At 46.6% G+C, this 17,141-nt stretch overlaps 1 protein-coding gene and 2 pseudogenes across 3 annotated transcripts in view; 1 reads left to right on the forward strand and 2 right to left on the reverse strand.

The window, feature by feature from the left end:
• Positions 1-17,141, reverse strand: part of TENM4 (teneurin transmembrane protein 4) — a 367,138-nt gene that overhangs the window by 41,281 nt on the left and 308,716 nt on the right. For all 3 annotated transcript variants that reach the window (XM_066622507.1, XM_066622506.1, XM_066622505.1), the window contains 3 exons: positions 15,596-15,845; positions 8,766-8,786; positions 3,008-3,240 (listed from right to left, as the gene is read on the reverse strand). In XM_066622507.1, the coding sequence (XP_066478604.1) occupies positions 3,008-3,240; positions 8,766-8,786; positions 15,596-15,845 (504 nt within the window). The remainder of the gene's footprint in view (positions 1-3,007; positions 3,241-8,765; positions 8,787-15,595; positions 15,846-17,141) is intronic.
• LOC136646427 (5S ribosomal RNA) lies at positions 95-211 on the reverse strand (annotated as a pseudogene).
• LOC136646983 (5S ribosomal RNA) lies at positions 15,939-16,055 on the forward strand (annotated as a pseudogene).

A 17,141-nucleotide genomic window follows, 5' to 3' on the forward strand; every position in this document is an offset into this window, starting at 1 on the left:
TTTCCACCAATTGGTCTTCAGGGCTGTTTACCTATGAATGTTAAAGTAATACAAAAATGGTTGGCAACCTTCAGTCTCGAAAGACTATGGTATAAGCCTACAGCACCCAGTATTCCCAGGCGGTCTCCCATCCAAGTACTAACCAGGCCTGACCCTGCTTAGCTTCCAAGATCAGACAAGATTGGGCATGTGCAGGGTAACAGTTGCTGTCAAGTAATACAGCAGTACAAAATAAAAGCAAATTTAAATTATTTAAAATTTAAATATAAGAGCAAATATAAAACCAAAACAGGACCAACAGAGATCAAAAGAAAACACACACAACCGCACAAAAGGATAGTTAGCAGCTAAAAAAAATGAAGCAATTCTATATTACATCCCATCAAAAACATGGGAAATGATACAGATTTAACTTGACCCTAAAAGATAGCAGAGTAGTTGGTAGGGAAATGTGTTTTGAACGTTCCATAACTGAGGCACTACCATGGAAAGGGACCAGAGAAGGAATACTCACAATGTTCTGCAAAGAGCAGAGGAATGTCAGAGACAAGATCTCACCTCTTGCCCAAGAAAGAGGCAGAGCCTATCCCTGATTTTGAGTTGCACTTCGGAGATTCCGAGGATGTGAAGAAATGAGCAGGCCTGTTGTCATTTGCTGATAATTTTTTGTGGGACCTTCTCCATGTGCATGTACATAACGATTCCTAGACATCCTGTGTGCCCAGTCTATCTTCCTGATGGCTCACAAGCTTGGCACCTCACATATATAACAGTTAATGTTTAGTAATGGGCATGTCAGAGACACATGTACAGACACACTCACTCTCTGGATGTACACCAGGGGGCTATTTGTACCTGCCCTGATGTGTTGAAATAATGACAGCTTGCCTGCCTGCTATATTTATTTTGTCATTCCATAACTGATGAGTTCTTAGTGAACACATGAGGGTTCTTCTTAAATTTAGTAGTGGCTGCTCATAAGAAATTAGCCCTTTTCCAAAATAAGTATTATGCTTTGCATCTTTACTGCATCTTCTATTTTGGCGTGTACTTCACTACTTCTCACTCATCACAAGTCCCATTAATTGAGGGTTTTTATGTCGTTGCCACCTTTTCACACAAAGACCTTCCATTGGTGAGCAACTCTTTCAGTGTCAACCGTGACAAGCCAGAGTTCTAATTTTTCTTCCCTTTTGATTGCGTATAAGAGAAGAACAGCCGGAACAGACTTTAATTGGAGAGTGATCGCTCTTTAATTTAAAAGGAACGTGGAAAGACTTGAGAGGTTTTGGAACTGCACACCGCTCTGGGTGAAACGAGGCAAAAGAATCACTCTCGGGCAAAAGTGTGCGACCTGGTATGTGTGCCCACAGTAACCCCTTTGTATGCAGGCTGCTGTTTGAAGTTTGGAAGCCTAGCTTTTCGTTGAAATAACATTGGTTTCTAGCTGATGCTGGAATGTTTGAAAGACTCAGGAACCTGCAAATAATTCAGCGTTCTTTTCCCTGTGTCCCAGTTTTTCCTGTTACAATGCCTAAATGCTGTGCAAGCATAGCAATATCTGTATAGAGCCCTGCATACCCTGGCAGATTGGGCTGGGCCCCCTCCTGGCACTGTGCATTATTATTAGATAAGGTTTTAACATAGTCATGGGTTGAAAGACACATTTCCCATTTGGATCACGCCAATGGACTCTTGTCCCACACTCTGCCCGCAACAGCAAGATATCCTGCTGCTTCGGAGACACTGCTAAGCACTGGCCATTCTAATGAGGTACCACTCTACATCAGCTGGGGGTCAGAGCTTGCTCCAGGTCTGAGTTCCCTTCTAGCCCAATGATTCCTTCAGACAGAGTGCAGTTGTGGATGGTTGGTTGGCAACCTTCAGTCTCGAAAGACTATGGTATAAGCCTACAGCACCTGGTATTCCCAGGAGGTCTCCCATCCAAGTACTAACCAGGCCTGAACCTGCTTAGCTTCTGAGATCAGACAAGATCAGGATAGGGAGAGAGGAATAGGCAGCAACACAGTGGTACTTTCCACTAAACGAGTTACTCCATCATGCCCTCCCCCAGCACTTTCCATATGCAAATGGCTTGATGATGATGATGATGATGGTGCGTGTGGGTCTTAAAAATTATTAGCCAATGCTTCAAACATTATTGCATGCCGTCATACTGAGTTTGACAACTGGTTCACCCATGTCAGTACTGCCTACTCTGACTGGCAAAAGCTCTCCAGGACTTCAGGAAGGGGCCTTCCCCAACTCTATTTAGAGATGCCAGGAATTGTGGAGATGCCAAAAACGAGCAGTCAGCCAATAAGCAAGATGCACAGCAGAGGCTTCTGGGTAACAGGGGTTCTTGTTCTGTTAATGGTGGGGCTGAAACCAGCAACTGTTGCAGAAGCATACATGCGCCTCTACTCCCTTCTATCCAGCCATCTATCGTCCGTGCCCATCTTCTTGCTTCTCTTCATAAGACAACCAGATGGAAGGGGGATGTGAGCATACAGATTTACTTTAGGGTGAGTCAGTTGATGCAGCTAGCCAGGGACTATCTGACAGGCAGTGGCAGGAGACTGAAGCAGAGATTGTTTCCAGCCCTGCAACCTGGACTCCTTTTAACTTGGAGATGAAAGGGTCTGGTTCTAGAACCTTCTGCATGCTTTACCACTAAGCTGCTGCCCTCCCCTTCTTCAGAGAGCCTTCCTGTACCTTCAACATCTGTAGGAAAAGGGGAATGTCAGCAAGAGCGGCTTTTCTCAGCCTTACATGACAAGCAGCATCAAGTACACTTCTCCCTGCACGACAGATGTTAAAAGCACAAGGATCCATGTTTCCAAAGCCCACCAGCTGCAGAAGCATATGTGCCCAGTTGAAACCCAGTAAGTTGGGTAAAACTGGTAAAACCCCAGGTTTTACCCACTATTTGAAGATGCTGAGAAACAGAAGCGTGCCCCGATACAATCTGCCAGACTCTCTTTTAAGGACTGGTTGCCCCACTCACCCCTGGGGTTTGTGAGCGTGGCCTCTGTGGCTTTGCCGCCATCTCCGCAGCGTGTGTCATCAAAGGGAAGGCACTGATCTCCTGTTCCAGCCACGACCTCGGAGTTCTTCACCATGTCCTTCACCACCGTGGTCGACTTGATTTTAAAGACACGGCGGCTGTTGGTGTCGGAGAGGTAGATGGATCCAGTAACGGGGTCCATCGTCAGGTAATACTTATGAGCAGGGCTGTGGCTGCAAACAGAAAACAGGGGGAACCTTTCATGTACTGCTAACATTGGAAAGAGTAAACAGTGCGGATCATTAGAGCAGCTAAGTTTTGAACAACGATACAACAGAGGCACAAAAAGCTTCCCACAAAGAAAGAGTGGCCTGAGAAGATGAGGAAAACCAAAACAATGGACAAAACTTTGACCCAAAGAAATGCCAGTAGCAGCACTGAGCATTCAAATACTATTTTAGAGAGAGGGTTTCATTTTTTAATGTATGACTACAGCTTAAAGGCGCTTTGTGTCTAACCACTCAGGTCCATATTTTAAACACATGAATCCTAAGTGCCTGGAATATCAAGCTGTTATTAAGGGCGCAAGCCAGGAAATGACTTGGGCTGGCACAAGTCCCTTCTGCCAACCCGACAGTGTTCCCAAAGTGCCGTAAAGCACTTTCGCACCACCAATTGAGCAGGGAGGCCAGAGTACGTCTATGTGCTGGACTCCGGACACTGGCCCATACCTTGTGGGGCTGGTGCAAAGGTAAGCCGGTGCCAGCCAAGTCAGACTGACATGGGGTCTAAGGGGGTATGGGGAGGGTGGGAAGGAGGCATTTTGGGGCAGGGGGAGGACGGGCAGGTCCGTGGGCAGGCGGGGGTTGAGCAGGGGTGGGGCCAGGATCTGGCACAAGTCCAGGGTGACCCAGAGCAGCTCCGGACTGCTTGGGTTTGCTGCACCTCTGGAGGTGGCACAGATCCAGGTAACCCCACTGTGACTGCTACAGCTTTACCTGCGGTAAGGGGATGAAATTTCCCTTGCTTTGGGCTGGGCTGCAACAGGCCCCAATCCTGCTCTGGATATGGGGCAGGCCAGCCGATCTCCCCATTCCTGCACAGGTTGGGACTGGGCTGTGAGACTGTTTTGTCTTGTCAGTACAGCACGGTCTGTATTTAGTTCTTATTCAGCTATTATTAGTATTATTAGCAGCTATTTGGTGTAGATGCCGATCACTGCACTCCTGGATGTTCTTACGACTGACCGGAAGAGGCCCCCAAGGTGGCTTAAACATTTTTTAAAAGTACAGCATTGTAATAAAACTTTCTGGCCAGTGCTGGCCTCTACAGGAGCTGGTGTTATAAGCACCTTCTGGCCGTGGCAATTCTTTATATAGCAATTCTATACATCCGTGCATTTTTAATTGCCTTTCTTTTAAATATCCTGTGTTTCTCAGTGCTTATAACATGTTTTGAAAAAAACCTATATACTGATTTCTTTATTCAAATTAACGCTCCATTTTGAAGGGGCCATGGACAGAAAAAAAACACCCCACAGCCTTTCTGATTTATCCCACAATATCCTCTGTGATTTACCCTATTAAAGCCTGAGCAGATTCCATCTGCACAAGATGACACTGATTCCTGCTAAATAAAATACTCTGACCTTCAACGACTTAGCCTGGCAGCCTGGGCTCCATCTGTATTCCTTCCCAATGACAGGAAACTGGCAGGGTATTATTTCATTTACCTGCACGTCACTCAACCTGAACAAGTGGCATCCACTTTGGTGGGGGGAAAGGTGCCCTGTGGGAATCCACCATCCATTCTGATCAGGCCCCAACATTGTCCGCTGTCTTCAACAAGGCTAGGCTGAATGTCAGTCAGCTGTTGAGTCGCTCATAATCACCGGAGGTGGGCAGCCAAGGCATTAATAACCACAGACTGACATTTCCTAGCACCATGTTTGCCTCAGGACTCTCCAAGTGCTTTCAGCGGGGCCTATCTCCAAATTAGATAAGGCCAGAGTGGTGATTTATGCAAGTATAACTGGACAATGCAACTTGTATCCTCATTTCGTGAGGGAGTGGGAGATACAGATGTTTGTCAGTCCTCTGCTGGCCTCCTAGAAAGTGTCAAAGTATGTTTGCCTCAGAACATAAGAGCTGAACAGTGGCCTGGGGCAGATTTGGCTCCTGAGACAAGGTTATCTAACTGCTAGCAGCCCTACCAAATTTCAACAGGGACATGTGGTGGGTGAGGAAGCAGAGTGTCCCCACCACAGTCCTTTGAAAAGCGCCGCTGCCGTCTGCTGTGCACATGTGTGCAATCCATGTGCTGTGCACATGGGCTGTGAGTGCTTGCACACCTGCCATTGTGGCGGCACTTTTCAAAGGATTCTGGCGGGGAAGTTCCACCACACGTCTCTAAATTTTAATCACGGTATGATTAAAAAAAAAAAAACACCCACAATTGTCCCCACAGATTCACTCATGAGGAAAAGAGTGAAATATTCCCCCTTTTCATGTTATATACAGAATGAAAAAGATGAGAGCCGCAGCGCATATTGCAATGTAATCTGCTGTGCTGACTGTATGTAGGCAAGGAAGTTACTGCTTCAAAATGGAGTCTACTTGAGATGGGGGACGTTGCCCCCCTGGTGGTGGGCAGGCGGGCAGAGGGCAGACTGAGCTCCACAGGTAGCTCTCTGTATGGTTTGCTAGAGGTTGGTAAGGGGTGCTGCCTCTCAACAGTAAAACTGCAAGTCAAATAATCATTTTATGTAGTAACAAGCCTTCTGATAAGCTTTATTTTATCTGGTTTTTTTATTTAAAATATTTACACCCTGCCCCTGATTACTGGGTATCCAAGTCAACCACAAAATTCATAAAATCATAATAACCACAGTTCAAAAATTAAAAACAACCCAGAAGTGAAAAGAACCAGCATTAAGAACAGACACATATAGCAGCCCCAAAACATAAACAAAGTAACTAGAACAAAAACAAAACTAGCAGGACAACTTAGAAGGAAAGACTGAATGAAAGAGGAAGGTATGGAAGTAGACGGTTCCTCAGTGATCTGGCCCCAAGCCATAAAGGGTTTTAAAGGTTAAAACCAGCACCTTGAACTGTGCCTGAAATAAGCCAGAAGCCAGTGCGGCTGCATGAGTAGCACTTTGACAGAGTCAAATTGCCAAGCTCAAGGGAGGTGTAGAACACACTGAGTGTGTTACAATAGTTGAGGTTTGATGCCACCAACACATGAACCATCATGGTCAAGTCTGAGTAATGCCTGCTGGTTAAACTGGTGTACCAGCCTTACTTGGTCCTGATGTAGGAGCAGTGGAGAGACCAGAAGGAACCCTTCCCCCATGTAGATGTTAAAACAGCATGGAAGACCAAATGGCACCCCACTCCAGAACCACCTTTCAGAGCGCGATACCATAGTCTTTCAAGACTGAAGGTTGCCAACAATGGCACCCCACATACTAAAGGCCAAGGTGCCAAATATGAGTAACATGAGAAACATTTGATTTCTCAGCTGCACCTGTAAAACAAGAGCATGAATTGGTGGCCTTTGATCAAGTCTTTGTGCAATGCAGCAGGCTAGTTAGAAAGTTCTGTGTTAGGATCCCTGATTTGTAGGACTTCAGAGACTAGATCTGTACGTGGATAGGCAGTTCACCCCAGAGTTGTAGGCAACTAAATCTACTTCCCCCAGCCATGGGTTCGCATCTGGTTCCACTGGCAGCCACTATTTTGCACTTGGTTCCAGTTGGTGCGCCTTGGGGTTCAAGTTAAACAGAACATAGACCCCACAACCATGGCGTCTGCTGTCCTCTGGTTCTGAGTGTATAAGGGCCCCTAGGACTGAAGTCAGTCATCCCTGCCACAGAATGTCAAGACCCACATGACTGACCTTAACACAGCAAACATCAGTCAACACCCAGGCCCTCTAGATGGCACTGTGCAGTCATTTCCAATGCAGACTACATATTAATTTTGGATGCTATCGCCCACTCTCCCCCATACTGCTGGTATCACCACTTTCTATTAGTATTAAGAATAATATAACATCTTCCTTCCTAAGATGGTTAATTCACAAGTATAATTCAAAATAAGTGGGTAAGTGGATAATTCAAAGTTTGTGCGGGCACAGCTTATATAATATAGTAAGTTGTGTTTATTTTTCCTTGGGGGAGAGAAGAACTGATAAAATACATCTGTGGGATTTTTTTAAAGAGTAAATAAACTAAGGGGGAAACTCTGTCCTTTATGGGTGGACGGCTCAGCAAGCCCCTAGATATCAAAGGCTCCTTGGGATAGTAGAGATCACTGGAGCTGTGAAAGACAATGCAACCCCCTTATATTGACAGGAGTTGATTTTGACCACTTTTTTTTTTTTAAAGCACCAGGGTAGTGGTTAAAGTAACTTTCTTACTTCCCCCAAATCACTCCCTTAAAAACACACTTTCCCCAGGAAATTCCAACTTAGCTGAGCACATCAATGAACAAGCCTACAGGAGCCATGTCTTCATGTTCTTTCGTCTCCTTTCCTTCCCTCTTGCATGCGAGAGGGAAAGCTCTGGTTTTCATTTCAAAACAAAGTGTAGGTCCACATTACATATGAACTCAACAAATTGCAGTTTGTTAGCTACCTAGAATTAGAAGAAGATAGGATATCAAAACACAGTGCAATCTTAATTTGATATTCCTAGATTCGATTAGCTGTAGCTCTAGTTACCCCTGGGAGCTGGGGGATAAGAATAGACCCTCAGTTTGGCTGTACCTGTCGTAAGAGGCGACTAAACAGCCACCAGGTAGATGGGACTCGTCAGCCTGGGAAGGCAGCTCATCTGAGAGAAGGAAAACTCTGATCCCAAACCTCCACTGCCTTGTGGCTACATCCAGTTATGGAAAAGGCTTCAGGAGTCAACCTCGGGGCAAAATTCGGAGCCGGAGTCCCTGAGGCAGTTCAAGGCTGAACACAGTCACATTCTGGCAACTCCTGTGACACCGCTGGAACCAACTGTATTGGCCTCTGCCTTTCCATTGGACCATTTCAGCAACGTGGAGAGGGGAGATTTGCTGCATGGGAAACAGTCTATCCTCCATATTTACTTTACCCAGGCTTCGTGCACTGGAGAGGACACTCTGTTCCAGAACCACTATTCAGAGCACGATACCATAGTCTTCTGAGACTGAGGGTGCCAACAGCTCTAGTTAGTAAAATCACAGTTCCCTGAGTTCATATGTAATGGGGAACTTGTGTTTGGTTTTAAAGTGAGAGTGGAAGCTTTCACTGTCCTCACGCATGAGAAAGAAGGCAAGAAGGAGCAGGTGAACCATAACTTTGTATTATATCTGAGACGGGTCAATGTACCATTCTGTGTTTGGGGGCTATTTTGCTTCAGTGGAAGTGCTTTGTTATGGGAAAATGTCTGGATCTTTTGCAACAATTTAGGTAAGTAAATGCACCACTTTGATGTCAAAATGGTCAAAACCCTAGAAATGTAGAAACCTCCCCCCAACACGTGATCAAATCTTGAATTAAGGCACCTTTGTTTGATATTTTGATTGTAAATAGTAACCACATAGGCAAGGCCTGGGGAATTTCTAATTTCTTTGGATAGCACCTTGTGATTTTTCAATATAAATAATAAAATAACGTCTAATCATCTACACACAGCTTGATATTATCATAAACCGCAAGCAAAAAGAGCATGCAACAAAGACAGGAAGAGGAAGTGACAATTCTCCGCTGGTTGGCTTACCTATGTCTGAAATCTTTATTTCTGACAGAAGAGCAGGAAAGCAGAGGCAAGACAAGAAAGGAGGAGGAGAGAAAAGGTTAGCAGCTGAGCTCAAAGCATTATTAGCAGGATGAAAAGTTGACAGTAACAACCACACCGTACAAGGCAATAATAAATAAGGATTTAGCTGGCGTGACACCTGATACATTTCATAATGGAGATTACTTGTCAGTAAGCTGACTTATACACTGCGGCCCATCACAGAGGACGTCATCTCCTGGCTGCCATTTGACTTGCCTGGTACAGTGAGTGCCCTCATGGGGTGCATGTTCCCCCCAAAGATTGTTTCCATCTTGTAAAAGAAATTACCAGAATTGGAGTTGGAAGGGCTCCACAAGGTCATCTAGACCAACCCCCCCTGCCTATAGCAAGAAATCCTCCTGGAGCATCTCCAGCAGGTGGTTTTGAAGTCTCTGAAAGAAGATGGATTCCCACTGGATTCTCTAGTGAGAGAGAATCCACCATCTCCTTGCAAGAGCTACTTCCTATTGCAAGAGCTTTGAGTTACCAACTCTCTTTAAATGCGTCCAGGGCTTTGATTCAGAGTGCCAGACAGCTGAAAAGAGAGGTCTGGAATAGGGTCACCAGGAGGTAATGGAGAGACTGCTGTTATACCTTTAAGTTCCCCAGTGAAGAGGGAGATTCAGCAACGATGAGTTCTTCTGCCTCTGCTTCCCCCGCTTTTAGTGAATTCCCCTACCCTCACCCTGTCTGTCATTCATTGTGAGCTGCAGGTGTCCTGCAGTAAAAGGGTGGGAAGAGGAAGCAGGCAAATACTATCACCCTCCATGAAAGATATTAAAGGCATAGCACAAACTGCCCCACTTCAGACCTCACAGTGTCTGGAAGACTGGCAACCTATGAATCTTAGATTCAGGCAAGGGAAGGGGCTGATCGTTCATTCCAATTGCTGACTAGCCCTTTTCATCATGCTTAAACAGAGAAGATGGTGTATTGGAATTGCGGAAGAACTGGCGAGGAGGTAGATGTGGTGTCAGCAGTGGCCCCTTTAAGGATAAGACCTGGGCATCCAGCAGAGTGTGCTGCACAGCTGGAGCCACTGGAAGGTAATAAGGCCCTCAGGGATATAAGGAGCACCTGAGGCAGAAAGGGTTGGTGGGTTGTAGGAGGAGTGAATGTGGAGAGGAGAGACGAGACTAACTGACTGATTGAACTGACTGACCTACCTGGAACCTGACCATTGGACTGGAACTTGGCTTATTGGCAACTCTGATTGGACTGGCTTGCAAGGCCCAGTGGATTGGGATTTGGCAAAACAATTGGTACCAGGAGTGGGGTACAAGCCCAAGGCAAGTAGTATCCCCTTGTGTAACAAGAGAGCAAGCAAATGGATCTCTGGCAGTTCTGGGAGGCCCTGGACCTTGCTGTATGGAAAGCAAATGCTCCTGCCCTATTATGGAATGTCTGGGCTACTTTGAGCATTCTTTGGACCATTTTCCAGCTGGTGCAGTATATGGGTGGACTCATTAAATATGGCATCCTTTCCCTGAAAAGGCTCAGGGGGTCAGGTGGGGAGGATGTGGAAAAGAGAATTCTGAGGGAGGAAGTTGCCAAGTTAAAAGGGCTAATTTGCATTGAAAGAGAGAAGAATCTCACATATGTGAAGGCCTTTGCAAATGCCCAGAAAGATATAAAGGCTGCAGAGAGCCTGTATAAGGCACAGGCAGGACGCCTGGTTGAACTGAAGTGCCGGTCTGGACTAGAGATAAAGGGGTGGGGCTGCAGGAGCAGCAAAGAGGGCCTCTTTGACTCTTTTCAGGCTGGCAGATTGGGAAGCACTGTGTTTGTTGCCAATTTGAAGTACAAAGTTGGCTGGAAGAAACTGAAGGATGTGTTCAGCATGGCCGGTGTGGTTGTCCGTGCGGACATTTTTAAAGACAAAGATGGCAGAAGTCGAGGGATTGGCACTGTGACTTTTGAGCAAGTAATTGAAGCTGTCCAGGCCATCTCCATGTTCAATGGACAGTTGCTGTTTGGTAGACAGATGCAGGTGAAGATGGATGTACGAGCCTTACCAAACAGAGACTGCTCTCCTCCAGAGCAACCCCAGCAGCTTCCTCATGGACTTGGGGGCATTGGTATGGGGCTGGGACCAGGAGGGAGACCTATTAATGCAAACCACTTGACCAAGGGCCTAGGGATAGGCAACTTGGGACCCAGAACAACGGGTATGAAAGGCTTGGATTTTAGGATGAACAAAATGGGAGGAATGGAAGGCCCTTTCCATGGCATGGAGAGTTTGGGCCATTATCCTCCTAGAATGGGGCTTGGCAGGATGAATAAAATGGGCTTTGCTGCTGGAAGGGGGTTTGAAAGAGACTCCCCAAGAAATAGAATGGGAATGCCTTGTAGTTTTGGGGATGCCCTAGAGAGGGGAACAGATGGAAGTGGAGGAGCCAGCATGCCTGCAATTAATAGGATGGCCTCTGGACTTAACTGCAGGACCACTGGAATTGATAAGCTCCCCTCTGGGATGGGGCATGACCTGGACAGATTGGGATCAGAGATGGATAGAATGGGACTTGACTATATGGGAGCTTCAGCAACCAGCATGGAAAAGATGAGGCAGACCAAGGGGTGGATGGCCCAAGAAAGAAATCAATGGACAATTGATAAAGGGGACCACTGTGACACCAAGGGGTGGAATGTATTGGAATTGCGGAAGAACTGGCGAGGAGGTAGATGTGGTGTCAGCAGTGGCCCCTTTAAGGATAAGACCTGGGCATCCAGCAGAGTGTGCTGCACAGCTGGAGCCACTGGAAGGTAATAAGGCCCTCAGGGATATAAGGAGCACCTGAGGCAGAAAGGGTTGGTGGGTTGTAGGAGGAGTGAATGTGGAGAGGAGAGACGAGACTAACTGACTGATTGAACTGACTGACCTACCTGGAACCTGACCATTGGACTGGAACTTGGCTTATTGGCAACTCTGATTGGACTGGCTTGCAAGGCCCAGTGGATTGGGATTTGGCAAAACAGATGGTCTGAAAGGAGAGCCATAGCGCATGGTGGCCATGATATGCACAAGGAAGGTACCAGGTACAATAATTAACTCCTAAAGTTCTCAGGCCTCTCAGATAGTATAACTAGGGGATGTCCAACTAGGTTGAACTAGGTCATGATATCAGGAGGCAGTAGCGTAGCTACGGGGGGGTGGCACAATAAGTATCACAGGCGTCACGACATGCCATGTAAGCGGCCCCTCCCACTTGCTGTTGGAGCCATTCCGGGCAGCAACAGCAAGTGGGAGGGGTCGCTTACACAGCGTGTTGTGATGCTTGCGATACCACACCACCCCCACCACCCCGTTTCTACACTACTGCCAAGAGGTCTGTGATTTTTTTGTAGGTGTGCAATTCTGATTGGGACTGCGGTGCTGGGGCGCATGGAGCACTTAACCCTTTTCTCTGAACCATTTTTCTAATCACACACACAGACACAGACCCCAGCTGCTATTTTCCCTGTGGGCCAAATAACAGCTTTGGATCATGTGACTGAAAACTGGATAAAAAGTGCAGGGGAAAATAGTTAGGCAGCTCACCACCACCCCCCATGCTGTGGTTCTGACAGCATTGGCAGAAGCTCCTGCCCTAACACAGCTGCAGTCCCGAATGGGAGATCTGGTTGTGGTTTTCCGGATGTCGTGTCCATTTGAACCCAAACAGTTTGACTGGGTATAGGAAAGCTTCCCATCTTCACAAATGCACCCATAGTTTGTCATCCAATTATCAGATGGCCTGTCTGCACAAAATGAATCACAGAATGAAAGGGAAGAGACTGACCCCATGAAGTGTGAACTTATCCATACAGTGAGCTTTAATTTTCTGATGAAAAAGGAAGTTTGCACCAGTGGTCAGTGTGTCTTTTATGGAAAGGAAATGTAGCAGCTGTAGCCATGTGGGTAACAAGGTTGTTTTATGTTTTACTGGGCGAGACTCACTAAGGAGAGAGCCAAACCAATGTTTAGGCTGCTTTCAGTATTTCTGAACAAAAGTTCCAAGCCTTCCCTTGCTAAAATGTTTTTGAGGCATGATTTTACAGCTGCCATTTCCCCTCTGGAACGCAGAGCCACCCCTTCCCCATCTCCAGTAAAGAAACCACACTGAATGGCATTCATCTCCAAGGGAACGCAGCTTTGAAAAGGCACCACTAAAACCATTTGCGCCCAAAAGGCAAATGTTTCCCTAGATGGCTGTTAGCCAAGGCCGGCCGGGCGGCCAGTCTGTGCGCCGTTTCTTTTATCACTTCTTGATCCTTGGAAGTTAAGCATAAAAGGAGCAGTGATGTCTGAAACGGCTTTCACAGCAAAGTGTGTTTATCGCTTCTTTGCAGGCAGAAACAAGGTTGCTCTTTTCAGGATTGAGGACAGAACAGGAGGCTGCTTTCTACTGAGACAGACCATTGGTCCACATAGCTCAGTGTTGTCTACTCAGGCTGGCAGGAGCTCTGACGAAGGGGGTATTTTGCAGTCCTGCTACACTTTTAACTAGATATGTCAGGAACTGAACCCGGGACCTTCTGCGTGTAAGGATACAGAATGAAAAGGATTTACATATACGTCTATCTGTCCTTGTGATACAACATGAATAGATAAACATAAAAACATTTATTATCTTCAGTTTTCAATCTGTGGCCCCCTTCAAATGTGCCACACCAGGGGGCCATATGGCTCCTGTTGACAATGGCTGATATAAATAATGTTATAGGAACAACCATGTGGGTAGATTCTTCACTGCAGAACAAAGGCTAGATACTCCTTTGTATATAGGTGCATGTAGCATTATTTTTGCAGTAAACAGAAAGACATAAGTCACACTGTTTTCCTGTAGAGCAGTGTTTCTCAAACTGTGGGTCAAAATCATGAGCCAATTTCAGGTGGGTTCCCGTTCATTTCAATATTTTATTTTTAATATATTAGACTTGATGCTATCATAGTACGGGACTGCATTTGGGGAAATGTACAGACTTGTACTTTTAACAAGCTACTGTATGTATTCTTTTAACAATGATAGTCAATGGGACTTACTCCTGGGTAAGTGTGGGTAGGATTGCAGCCTAGGATTGCTAAAAATTTCCTGCCTGATGATGTCACTTCCGGTCATGACATCACTTCCTGTGGGTCCTGACAGATTCTCGTTCTAAAAAGTGGGTCCCAGTGGTAAGTGTGTGAAAACCACTGCTGTAGAGCATGTCATAAGAACATGAGAAGAGCCCCACTGGACCAGGCCAAAGGCCCACCTAGTCCAGCTTCCTGCATCTCACAGTGGCCCCCCAGGTGCCTCAGGGACTCACAAGACAACAAGACACGTGGATCCTGGTGCCCTCCCTTGCATCTGTCTATACTTGCTTCCGCTTTGTCCCTATTTTGTAAGGAGTTGGTGGGATAGCTGGGTAGAGGGCAGGATGACTTTGGAAATATAAATCACAGTTAACTCTCTGTCCTAGTTATGAATGACCTGCTAATGTCCTGAATATCCTCTACATAGTGTCATTAGTCCTGTTATCCTTCCAAGATTAGATCTTTCCTTGGGGCTGCTTGTTAATTTTCCGCATTCCCAGTGGATTCACTGAGAAGAAGATGCTTAACTGGTTAGGCCAAACCTTCTCTTTGGTGTAGCTCCATTGCATACATTCAATTTGCACCTGTGCTGAATTTGCCCTGTCTGTTCTTTCGTTGTGGTTATACAGAAAGGTTTTGCTCTTCCCCATTTGAGCAATGATATCAGGTGACAACTCTCCATGATTCAGCTCATGGAGGGAATGGAAGCACACCAGCTTCACCTCCCATGTCTTAGGACAACCTAGTGGCGATGTAACATTCTGTAGGACTGGGCCAAAATGCTTCTGCTATTGCTGCTTTAGTTACAGGGGCAGCGTGGCAGTCTTTCAGAGGATAAAGCCATGAATGTCAAAGCTGGTGGCAGCATCCGCCTTCCTACTGGCTACCTCCCCCCCCCCCCACATAGTCCCCCTCCAGGTTATGCTACATCATCACTTAGCATTGTTCCAAGGAGGGTCTTGGGGAAAATACCTTGGCCCCATGCAGCTGGGAGGAGTGTTTCTACTGCAAAACAGCAGCAGTGGTGCAAAAGCAGGATGGGCGATTTCTTGCCCCACAAGATGTCAAGCCAAAAATCTTTACATGTGAACTTCAGGCTCAGCTTTGGCTCTAATATGGCTACATCTACTAAAGCCTGGGTAAAATCCAACATGTGGAAGTCCAGAGTGGGTAACTGATTACTTTATTTTACTGGGGAAACTGACTCCATGATTTTGGGTCTGCATGCACTCAGTGGCATAGCTAGAGGGTGTACAAAGCACTAAGTTTTGCAGGGAGCCTCACCATGGCATGCAAGTGGACCCTCCCCTTCAGAGTCATTCCCAGCGTGGGTGGGAGCAAAATCGAGGTGAATGTAGGATGGAGCACATGGGAAGTCAAGGCGAATGCCTCGGTTTTGCTCCCACCACTTGGAATGGCCCCAAAGGAGAGGGGGATGGGCTGCTTGCATGCTGTGGTAAGGCCCCCTGCAAAACTTAATGATTTGCACCCCCTCTAGCTACGCCACTGCATGCATTAGATTTTACTTATGTAGGCTGTACCCAAACATTTCACCCCAGTGGGCATATCCCATTGAGGTTCATTGGAAAAACAGGTGCTCTCATTTCTCTTCATGACTGTGGGCTGGACTGGGGAAAAGTACTGTCCAATCCAGCCCACTAGTAGATAACAAGGTTGATTATCAGAAGTGAACCCACCAGGCAGCCTGACGTACCTTAACTCCAGTATATTGGTGACATTTCCAGAGGGGAAGATTCTTCGGATGTAGTTGAAATCTCCGACATAAAGGCTTCCATCCAAACCACAGGTCAAGGCGACAGGAGCCAGGAGTTTGTTCCCATCAGCGAGGCCGTTGCAGCTTGGGCAGGAGATACTCCGCCTGCGTCCATTTCCCATGATGCTCCCTATGACTGGTGGCTGCTGAGAGATGAACTGGTTTTCCCCATTCCCTTTATGCAAGATACCTAGAGAGCAGCAAAGGGAAAAAGAAAGGGTGACTTGGAGGCTTAGGATGACTCAAGGCTGCAAGGCTTCAAATCAATACTTTTCATTGGTGGCACTTCAGCTGTTACCCTGCACATGCCTGATCTCGTCTGATCTTGGAAGCTAAGCAGGGTCAGGCCTGGTTAGTACTTGGATGGGAGACCGCCTGGGAATACCAGGTGCTGTAGGCTTAGACCATAGTCTTTCGAGACTGAAGGTTGCCAACCACTTCACAGTATGGCAGGTAGTGGCACCTGTAGATTATTCTGCATGTGTGTAAAATGCTACCACTGCTACCAGATGGCACTGCTCATCCTGGTCCAACCCCACCAAAAATGGAAGTGACCAGAACCACAGAAAGGTGTAGCTGCGCAGCAGCCCAGACCATGCTGTTCAAGAGGAAGACGGGAAAGAAGACGTAGAGTTGAGGAGAGACCAGGAGGCGACAGCAACTGGAGGAATATGTTGCTTGCTGCAGGGATGATGGGTTGGCAAGCCCCCAGCCCCACATGCTGTAATCATCCCTGAAGGCAGCGCAGAAAGAAAGGTCGAAAAGCCCTGCCTCAAACATAAAAAAGGGCGACAAGGGCTGATCTAACCACAGTGGTATTCTGTATGAGGAACATGGGGGAAACCTCTCTTTCAAAGGCATTCTGCTCATACTCCTCAAGAAAAATATGTGAGACATGCCACAGTGATGGAGATGTGGCCACCCTATCAGCATCAGGGTGCATATAATGCGAGAATTACTACCAGCAGTGGCTCTCTGCTAAGCATTCAGATCTGTATTAATCCGAGCTTCAGACATCTCTCACCTTGTCTGCTTCAACTGTTCTTTGGGGGCGCGTGCAGATTATATGGGACATAACTTTAAGAAGAGGAAATCGCTTCTTGGCACAACCTTCGCTGCCAAGCAACTTATTTTACAAAACTTCTGTTTTGCAAGAAACAAAATTTTTGCATGCTACGAACAGAGGACACTTATATACTGATTCCAGGAAGACACCGACCATGGTAACTGGACAGCATATGCAGAGATTGTTGGATAGCCTGCCTCTGTGAAACTCATGGCCAGGATATTCAACACAAAACATAGTATTAACCTCAGTTCGTGGCTATCTTCAACATGGGTCTTGATCTTTTTTTCCTCCTCCTGCATCATCCATGGACTTTCTCCTCCCCCTATCCCATGCGTTGGCCTTCCTTGGCCACCCCTTCACCCTGCTTTGCAGACTGAGGGCCAAATTCTATCCAACTTTCCAACACCAGTGCAGCTG

The sequence above is a fragment of the Tiliqua scincoides genome, chromosome 3, assembly GCF_035046505.1.
Source record: "Tiliqua scincoides isolate rTilSci1 chromosome 3, rTilSci1.hap2, whole genome shotgun sequence".
Lineage (NCBI taxonomy): Eukaryota > Metazoa > Chordata > Lepidosauria > Squamata > Scincidae > Tiliqua > Tiliqua scincoides.